Source organism: Miniopterus schreibersii, assembly GCF_964146895.1.
Source record: "Miniopterus schreibersii genome assembly, chromosome: 7".
NCBI lineage: Eukaryota > Metazoa > Chordata > Mammalia > Chiroptera > Miniopteridae > Miniopterus > Miniopterus schreibersii.
This window is the reverse complement of record NC_138108.1, coordinates 3,049,992-3,059,921: the sequence shown is the minus strand read 5'-3', so window position 1 is coordinate 3,059,921 and position 9,930 is coordinate 3,049,992. Positions and strand designations below refer to the sequence as shown.

At 57.0% G+C, this 9,930-nt stretch overlaps 1 protein-coding gene across 1 annotated transcript; it reads right to left on the bottom strand.

The window, feature by feature from the left end:
• Positions 1–7,828: 7,828 nt before the first annotated feature.
• On the bottom strand, positions 7,829–9,687 carry ARL4C (ARF like GTPase 4C). Its single transcript, XM_081142268.1, has one exon. The coding sequence runs from the start codon at positions 9,604–9,606 to the stop codon at positions 9,028–9,030; it is 579 nt and encodes a 192-aa protein (XP_080998394.1). The 5' UTR covers positions 9,607–9,687; the 3' UTR covers positions 7,829–9,027.
• Positions 9,688–9,930: the final 243 nt, after the last annotated feature.

Below are 9,930 nucleotides of genomic sequence, written 5' to 3'. Positions count from 1 at the left end.
CCCCAACTCTGCCTGCAGCCCTTTTAGTCCCAGCGTCTGGCCCTCCTGGTGGGAGGTTTACTTCTGCTTCCCCTCCCCCCTCCCTCCTATGGGTTCGCTCCCCCACCCACTCAGCTGTTTGGTGGCCAACACGGAGAATGAATGTGTGTCCTGGGCCCCAGGTCACCGAGAGGAGCAGCGGCAATCCTGGTCTCCAGCTGCTCCAGGAGGGACAGGCTCAGGGGCCACAGCTCTGACTCCGAGTGATGGCCTCTGTTGTTAACGGAATGAGCCAAGGCCAAGTGCGCATAGAAACTATGATGCTGTTGGGAAGGGCTGGGGTCAGGCAGACGCAGGGGCTGTCCTTGGAGCTCTGGGGGGGACATAGTCACGGATGGTTCTGAACTCGCCTGAGTGCAGTGACGTAGGGAAAGTGCGCACCCTTTGCCGAGCTGTGAGAAAGGCCCGGAGGATACGGAGACAAAAGATGGGCCACAGGCTAGAGGGGGAGAGAGACACAGGGGGAGAGTGTCTGTGAGAGGCGGTCAGGGCCCCCCCGTGGGTACCCCAGGGGGCTGCACTGAGGGGCTGCCCTGGCTCTTCCCCTAAGGAGGCATTGCTTCAGGAAAGGCCGCCACCCATCAGTCACCCTGGCTCCTGAGCCCTGGAGCCCATTCCTGCGTCCACAGTAGGTGTGGAAGAAACTCCTATTAAATACGGCATTTACCTGAGACGGTTAAAAATGAAGTGGGAGAGAACGTGCATCCTTTCATCTTTTACTGTGAATTTTTAACTCCTAGATTCTAAGTGTCCTCAGACTTATTAGAACATAGATTCTGCACATGGCTCTCCAGACAGATCAGCTGTGGACGTGAGCCTGGGGGGTTGGCTGTAACACAGCCACGGTGGAAAACGGCGAAAACCAGTCCGTCGGGTCGGACTGTTCCCTCGCTCGGCTCAGCAAGCTGCGGGTAGGCACTTGCCCCAGTAGGTGAGTGTTGATCGCACTCCCGGCAGGAATCAGGACACATAACTGAGGGCCGAAAGGTCGAGGAGCCCCGCGCCACGCTCGGCGACAGAAATGACTCGGGTCGCCCCCGAGGGTATGCTCGCTTGGTTTCAACACTCGAGGGCAAGCAGGGCCGCCCCGCAGGTCTGTCCGAATCCAAGGTCGTGTGGTGACAGATTCAGCACAAGTGGAGAGTCTGACAGGTGGGTCTCCGAGACTCTGCAGGAGCACTGAACCATAGGGATGGAGGGTCCCTCGGGCTGCTCCAGTTCTTTTTTGCAACTTTAAAACGGAATATATACGTCTTGTTGGTCTTAGAGTGGACAGTTCAGTGGTTTTTCGTATATCCACACAGCTGTGTAACCATTATATTTATCTAATTCCAAACCATTACCATCACCCTAATGACTGACCCCCATACCCACTGGCGGTCACTCCCCATGCCCCACCCCACCTCTGCCAACCGCTGATCTGCTTTCTGTCTTTATGGGTCTGCTTGTTTGGGGGACATCCCATAGGAACAGAACCATATGATATGGGCCTTTTGTGTCTGGCTTCTTTCACTTAGCACAATGTTTACAAGCGTCACCTACACTGTGGTGAGTCAGTGCTGCACCCAGCGTATTCCAGGGACTCTGGTTTGCATGCTTTCCTGGCTGGCCTGTCCCTCCTTCCTCCCACTGAGAACCACTGTCTTAGAGAGACCAGAGTGACGTTGCTCAGGCCGAGGCTTTCTGGGGCCCCAGCGCGGTGCAATGCCAGTGTCTGGCAGCTCCGGAGGGACGATCGGCTTCCACACGCGTTCAGGGATCGGGGAAAGACCCAGGCTCCTTCCCTATTTCCCTTCTGCCACCTTCGGCGTACGGGCTGGCTTCTCCTCATGGTGTCGGAATGGCTGCAGCCACTCCAGGCATCACATCTTTATCCACTGAAATTCAGAGAAGCAAAGGAGAGTTTTATGGTCCTGTGTCTAATTGTAAAAAAGTAAGAAAAAATTTCCTAAGCCCATCCATTTACTCTTCTCCAAGACAGCAGCCTTCCGAGGACAAGAACCGCGTTATATGTCTTCCTGGGACCTGTGCCTACAGGAGTGTCCCCAGTGTAATGGGTGTCACAGTTGCTGGTGGGTAACGATTTTAACGGCGACTTTTTGCGTGATGAATGCGGCCCCCGCACCCTTCCCCCGCATAGCCGTGCGGAATGCCATCTACACAGTAATGGGTTCAAACACGCGTTGGTGAAAGAAGCGGGGCAACTGCCATTACTTACCACGATGGCTTTTAAATTGTCCATCGAAACTGTTTTTATGATGCAGGCAGTTGAAATTAATTGCACAGGGAGCTGGAGTTGCAGGAAATGGAAGGACCTCGGGTTCCCCATCAGAAGAAGGCGGGTTCTGCCCACGGCAGGAATAAAGAGGGTTATTTTCCCCCAGTCGCCTACTGGAGACGTCCGCCAGGGCTCTGTGTCCCCCCCAGACTGGCGCAGGGAGAGGCGTTTTCCTTTGCTACGTCTGTGGCTCACCCTCTGTGGGTCGGGGGTGTTCTCCTGAGTGGGGGGGAAGGGGGAGCGGGAGGCCTCGGGGCTGGCCCGCGGCTAGAGGAGGAGCTGGTCATGCCCGCAAACGAGCGAGAGAGGGCCGCGCGGGGAGAAGGGCACCGTCCACGCGGGACACGCAGCCTTTACGGGGGTGCAGCCTGCCCGGCTGGTTGCACGGTCCCTTCTCAGCCGCGATCTCGCTTTATCCCTGGGTTCCCCGGAGGGACAGGCAGGCAGGGACTGTCAGCCTCTGCGGAGACGAGGCATCTGGGTGGAAAAAGGTCACATGGCTCAGTCAAGATCATCCCCCAAGCAAGAGGCACGCCGACCCCCCCCCCCCAGTGCCACCTCCTGGGGTGTACAAATGCCCCGTGCCAGAGAGGCATTGCCCCAAGCGTCCGGTCCCTTGAAGAGAAAATCGGAAATAATTAAGGACAGAGGCTGGCGCAGAGGGACTGAGCTTCTAGGCGCCGGGATGCATTCTCGGGAGGGTTTGGGCCCCGCACTGATCATAGCTCCCCCGAGGCCTGACGCCTCCGCCAGGTCAGCGCAGGAAGAGAAGACAGAGGCTGTGAGGCCAGCTTGGGAGCTGAGTTCTGGGGTGGGGGTGGGAGGCGGCCCCCTGTCAGGGGGTGGCCCTGCCTGAAGGCCATACAGCCTGCACCCCTTCCCCTGGATCCTGAGCCCCGGCTCCTTCCTCCGCAGGGCCTCCCTCTCCGCGAGCTGCAGGCCGCGGGTGCTCCCAGCTCAGCCTCTGGGTCTCAGGGACCTGGGGCTGCCCTGGGCTGCACCCTGACAGTGACAGACCTCAGGGGAGGTGATCTCGTCTTCTCTCCTCAGTCTCCTCACCTGCCCAGGCGCACGGAGTAATTGATTATCTGTTTGATTAGTGGCTTGGTCCCTTGGGAGGAAAAGAGACCAAGCAGATAAAGCGCTCAGCCTGGTGCCGGGCACGTACTAAGCGCTCAGTAAGGGTTCGCAGCGGCTATTATCATATAATCCAGGACCAAGTCGGAGCAGAAATCCGTGGAGCTGTACTTAACGTGACTGTGCTAATTTTAAAAACGTTTTTAATTGGTTTTTAGAGAGAGGGGGAGAGGGAGAGAGAGAGAAACATCAATGATCAGAGTCATTGATCGGCTGCCTCCTGCACGCCCCCTACCAGGGATCGAGCCCGAAACCCGGGCATGTGCCCTGACCCGGAGTCAAACCAGCAGCCCTTGGGTGCACGGGACGACGCCCAGCCAACTGAGCCACACCAGCCAGGGTGACTGTTCGTTTTAATTACTACATCCCTGCCCTCTTAAACTCGTGCTATAACTCTGCACGCTGTTTGGGTTTTCTTTCATGCAGGCCCGTAACGCCCCGAGAACGCACTCGCCGTGACGCTCATTAGCAGGAGGCAAGGCCCAGAGTGGCCCGTCGGGTCCTCCCGTTCCCAGAAAACCAGCTCACACTCTGCAGACTTGGGGCGAGGGTGGGGGGTGAAACCACAGAGCTCTGCCTTTCTCAATTCTCATCTCGGTGGAGACGCACATGCCGCCCTCTCAGAAACCCTCCTGTGCAACTTCCTCTCAGAAACAGCAGCAGCCGCACTCGATCAGAGATCGTGCAGATCAAATGCAAGGGGCGCCCCAGGGTCCGTGCAAAGTCTGCTTCGTGAGGTGTCAGCTGAGCCAGGGGAGCCAGAGAAGCTGCGTTAGGGATGGGTGACCATGGATAAGGCATCAATTTGAGGACAGATGCCTTCATAGCGACTGAGATGGTGAATTTGGTCCCTGGCGAGCAAATGCCACATTGTGGGCACCCGTGTGGGTGCCGAGGAGGGAAGTGAGAGGTTAGCTGGACAGGCGAGAGCCGTGACGTCAGGCGGCCGCGGTCCAGCTCAGAGACTTGGAAATGAGGAGCTAAGCCCCGGGCAAGCTCGGGGGTGGGGGACACACAGCGATGGCTTTGCACGAAAATTAGCTTCCTCAGCTGTTGGAGGTCAGAGCATCGGGGCCACTTGGGGTCACTTTCCTGGAAAATGTAAACTGAACAATATGGTCCAATATCAAGCATCGCCCGGCCCCTCAAGGACTGAGCTGTAAAGCCCACATGAAACCGAGGTTGCACCAAAAAACAAGGGTTTTGGTCTTTGCTTCTTTTGAGTCCTAGTGCTGTTCCTCAGAAGGAGCTGCGGCGGGTTTTCTAAATGGCTTTTTAAGCATTTTTAAGGGTTCGGTTCTTAGAAATGGCATCTGTCCCCTTCCGACGTCACCTGACTCTTAAACATTTGCTTCTACAGGGACGTATGTGAAAGATGTAGCTCATCTTTTAAGAAAAAAAAAATCACCATGTTTGACTAATGTGCGAACGTTTCCACATCGTACAGTCATTGCAATGGTTCATCTCACAACAGGGACCGTAAAAAATAATATTATTTTGTGTTTTTCATATTAACCAAAATATTCAATGGGAAACAATCATTTGTAGAATGTCCATTTTAAAGTTTACAACCCAAACTGACATGAATTAAGTTGTTCAACCAGTATTTACTGAGCACGTGCTATATGTTCAAGGTTACCCTAGACACCAGCTATCAAAGACTCACTGTGGAGAGGCTCACAGCCCAGCGAGACGGGCTGTCTGAGGACTGAGGGATTGAGCCTGGAGACCTCAGTTTAGTGCCTAGTTTGGCCCCTCACAGCTCCAGACGAGACCACCCGCCTGGGGCGGTCAGATTCGAGGGCTGCGTGTGTGACTCCACCCTGGCCTGGGCCTGGGCCTGGGCCTGGAGTCGGCAGCCAGGTGTTAGCGGGATGACACCGGGCATGAAGGAAGGAACATTGCAGGGACCTCCTTCACAGGCCCTAGTGAGGGTAGGTCGTCACTCGTTCTGCGTATTGTCAGCAGCCCGTAATGACCAAAGCTAAAAGCCACTGAGTGCCTGCCCCGCGCCAGGCCCTTGACGAGCTCGTCCCGTTCATTATTGTTCCAGCCTCCCAACCGCCATGATTCCGTTTTACATTCGGGGAAACTGAGGCTCGAGGCTTCAGCAAAATCAGGGGAGCCTGAGCTAGGCATCGACCCTCCGAGGTTCCGTTGCGTCTCGCCAGGCCCTCGTTCTTCAGGAGCGGGCCCTTCCCCAGGGGCGCGGACGGAGCACCCTGGGCCCGCCACTCCTGCTGTCCGCAGGACTCGAGCCCGGAGTCCTGGGGGCTCAGGAGCAGCACCCAAGCCAGCTATCAGCAGGGAGGCAGCGGCGACCCCGAGCAGCTTCGCAGTGACTAGCGGGGTCATGTCAGCACATCGCTGTCCCCAATTTTACATAATCAGATAATTTTGAAGAAATGAACAGTGATGACCTTTTCGGTAACTGAGAGGCTGGGCCTGGGCAGGTGTTGAGGCCATTTTCCTAAGGGTTTTGAGGACCACTGGCAGGCAGCAGAAGGGGGGCGGGCACCTCCCGACCCACCTCTCCGGGTGGGACAGACGCCCAAACCAAACAAGCAGAGACGATGGGTTCAGCCCCAGAGACCGCCCGGGCCCCGTCCCTCCACCCGGCAAAGACGGCCTAGAGAACTGAGAGCAGAAACCAGCCACAGACAAGCTCCCTGAGCGTTTGCTTGTATAAATAATTTATTTCTGTTCACAGCATCATATAGGCATATAAAAGGGAGCGGGAACAGGAGGGGAGGGTGATCGAGACAGAACTGTAGCAGTAGAAACGAAAACAAACCAGGAGACACAGTCCCAACCCCAGGACAGAGGGTGGGTGAAGGGAATTGTCCTGCGGCACAGCCGGCCCCCCCCCGGGTCTGTGAGGGAACACCCCGAAAGCTCCCACGGGGAGGCCCACTTCCTCTGTGTGGCACCCACTCCTTCACCCAAGGGCGGGAGGCACCCTAAACCACCGACCACGTTGGAGGGGACCCCTGCGGGCTGACCGCTCCAAGGGGATGTGGTCTGTTTGCTTGGAGATAAAATGGGATATTTATTAGGTTGAACGTTACAGAAATCAACTGAGACTCTTAAGTATTAGTTGAGACACCACAGGGTTTTACTTTACTACACAATTACTAACAGCTGACTGCACCCTTTAAGCATCGATAATGCAAAAAAGAAAAAAAAAGAAAAAGACCCCAAAATCATTTCGCATCATTTGTAAAGCACGGCAGGACCTGAACAGTGATCATGAGCCTAAGAATCGTGAGCACGAGAAGGTTCCAGTATTTGGCATCTGCAATGTCACAAAATAAACGTATTATTCTCGCAATAGTGTGGAGCTACCAAAATGTCAAAGTGCTTAAGAAATTGTTGCGTGTGAAGAAAATAAAGAAGATGGATTTTTTTTTTAATAATTCTATACAGAATCCTCAGACGATGGGACCAGCCCATGTAGAGATGGGTGACGATGCTGTCGATGTGTAAACGGAGACCTCGCGGGCCTTGCAACACTGCTTAGCTATACTTTCTCTACTGAGTTTCTACAAAAACGACCACCACCGGAGGGGTGCCAAATACACCGACAAGAGAGAGAGGCGGATGGGCTGCTAGGTTCCTTCCTTCAGAATATCTCAGGACAATGGGCATGGACTTATCCTCTGAGTAACCCGCAGCTCCAGCATGACCGTACCCGATGTCTATAGGCCCCCCTTTGTAAATTAATTTATAACAGTGGGGGGGGGGGAGGGATGAAATTCTACCTGTGAACATGGATTCGAAGGAGAAATAAAAATCAAACGGTAAGCTTAGGTTTCCCTTCCGATACTGTGTTTCGGGGTAAATGACAGCTTTTGCCAACCAAGACTCAGTCCTGATTATATAGGATTTCTTTAAATTTCATTATTAAAAATATCTATTCTTTCACTTTATCTTCCAAAGCCTCTTTCAAGTACACGGTCTAGTGCGGGAGCACAGGTGACCATGACGTCACACGCTTGCGTTTCTCCTCGAGCCCCCCACCCCCCACCCCCACCCCCCCGCCGTGGTTTGCATTCGCTGCGCAGGCCGGTTCCCACAAGGATGAACCTCACCCCGGGACTTCTCCTGCTCTTAAATCCATGCAACCTGGGCAGCTTCTGCAACAAGGTGGGGTTTTAATTTTTTTGGTGCGTGACATGAAATACGCTAATGAGGCATTTTTAATAAATACCCAAGCCAGATAGGCCACAAAGAACCCGATTAGAAATCTGAACGTGTCTCCACGTGCAGCAGAAACGGATATGAAAGGGCAGAGCAGCGTCTTTTTCCCCCCCGAGGGTGACTATTTCTAAGGTAAGTATTCATTTGCAGAATTTTTTTTTTTTTTTTAACATGTCTGAAAACCGAAACCCATCATCAAGCTAAGGTATCATGAGACATCCCCTGCAAAAAACCAAATTGCCATTCCGCACACATCTGCAGCTGTGCGCGCACACGCCGATCAGCAGGCGGAGAGAACTTCAGGCTCCACGCTCACGGGTCTGGCTATTTGTGCCAATGACACGGTGCGAGGGAGGCCCCTGCGTCCACACACACCGCCACCCAGCACCGCCATCCGGAGCCTTACCCTTTACACACCCTTAGCTGTCCTGCAAACAGTAAATGCATCATTGGCCACCACCTCCAACAGTTTTATTTTTTTTATTTTTTTATTGGTCTCTTTGTGTGATCATGACCCACGCATGGACAGGGTCCAAGCCATCTGGATGACGTCTGATTCCAGGCAGAAAAGCAGTTCTCAACAAAACTGGTTCCGTAGCCACCACAAATCACCAGGAGAGGGGCATCTTCTGGGCCATTTCCCCAGCCAAGGCCGGGTGCAGTGCCCCACGACCCGGGAGGGCGGGGGGCGGGGCGCTGTATATTGTTCCAGGCAGTCCCCCCCCCCCAAATAGCCGGAACCACCACCTCGTTCTGGCCCAGAGCAGGACAAATGAAATTTCAACAGGGGCCTGCCCTGTGACATAAAATTTATCCAGCTTCCACCGCCCGTGGATGCCAGGAAGGGCTGCGCTCCCCCAGCACCTCCCGCTGCCAACAGGCCCCCACACCGGGGACTCCCGCCCAGGGCGCTGGGCCTCGCATACCTCAGGTGACTCCCAGGTGAGGGCGGGGCAGCCTGAACTTCTGGCCCTGCTGGAGTCAGGAAGAAACCGCTTTTGTGTCTGAGATCTGAGCCTCCACCGGGGCCGGGAGGGCGGCGGGCAGCCGGCAGCGGGCGCAGGTCCGCTCCCCAGGGCGCCCTCCCGCCCCGCCGGGGAGCTCCGGCTGCAGACAAAAGGTCCCTGCGCCGGGGGTGCGCGCAGGTGGCGAGGGCGCGCTGGCCGGTCAGCCCGCACCCCCGGGGGAGGTCACCAGTCCCGCAGAGGGGCGCAGAGACGCGGGTTCAAAAATTGGAAGCATCGCTTTGGTTCGCTGTCTTTGTTCGCGGGCGCGGGTTCTCGCACATCCATCCATCCATCCATCCATCCATCCGTGCGTCCGTGCGTCCGTCCCTCCCTCCCTGCCCGGCGCGCCCGCGCGCTCCCGGCGCACTACCGCTTCTTCCTCTGCTTGAGGGACTTCCTGCGCTTCAGGATCATCTCGTAGAGCTTGTCCATGCCCTCGGTGAGGCCCTCGCCGATGATGGCGCAGGCCGGCTGGACGTGGTAGGTGGTGGCCGGGATCAGCTCGTGCAGCGCCAGCTGCTTCTCGATCTCGGCCACCGGCAGCGACTTGGGCAGGTCCTGCTTGTTGGCGATGACCAGCAGCGGCGTGCCCTGGTTCTCGGCGAACTTGGTCACCTTGTGCAGCTCCGTCTTGGCCTCCTCCAGCCGGTCCACGTCCACCGAGTCCACCACGTAGATGATGCCGTCGGTGCAGCGGCTGTAGGACTTCCACAGCGGCCGCAGCTTCTCCTGGCCGCCCACGTCCCAGAAGTGGCAGCTGATGCCCTTGGCCGAGCCGTTGCTCAGCTTGATCTTCTCCGTGTTGAAGCCGATGGTGGGCACGGTGTTCACGAACTCGTTGAACTTGAGCCGGTAGAGCACCGTGGTCTTGCCGGCCGAGTCCAAGCCCAGCATGACTATGTGCAGGGACTGGAAGGCCGAGATGTTGGAGGAGAGGTTGCCCATGGCTCCGCGCTGCGGCGCCGGGCGCTGCGGCTGCGGCGGGAGGGCGCCGCCCCCCGGCCGCCACGGGCCCCTCCTGCCGCCCGCCGCCCCGGGGCGCGCGGCTCCGCGCGCTCAGACGCCCCGGCGCCCCGGCCCGCGCCGGCCCGGCATCGCGTCCCTCCCGCGGGCTTTTGTCTCCAGCGCGGCCGCCTCTGCGGCCGGGACGCGGGATGCTCGCGCCCGGAGCGCTCCTGGGCCCCGCCCGGCTCCCGCGCCCCTCGGCGCTGGCGGCTCGGCCCCGCTCCTGCTGCCGCTGCCGGGCGCCGCGGAGGCGCAGGCGGGCGC

What these genes read in the sequence shown, in the direction of transcription:
- ARL4C (XM_081142268.1), bottom strand. Translation starts at nt 9,606, where the DNA reads ATGGGCAACCTCTCCTCCAACATCTCGGCCTTCCAGTCCCTGCACATA.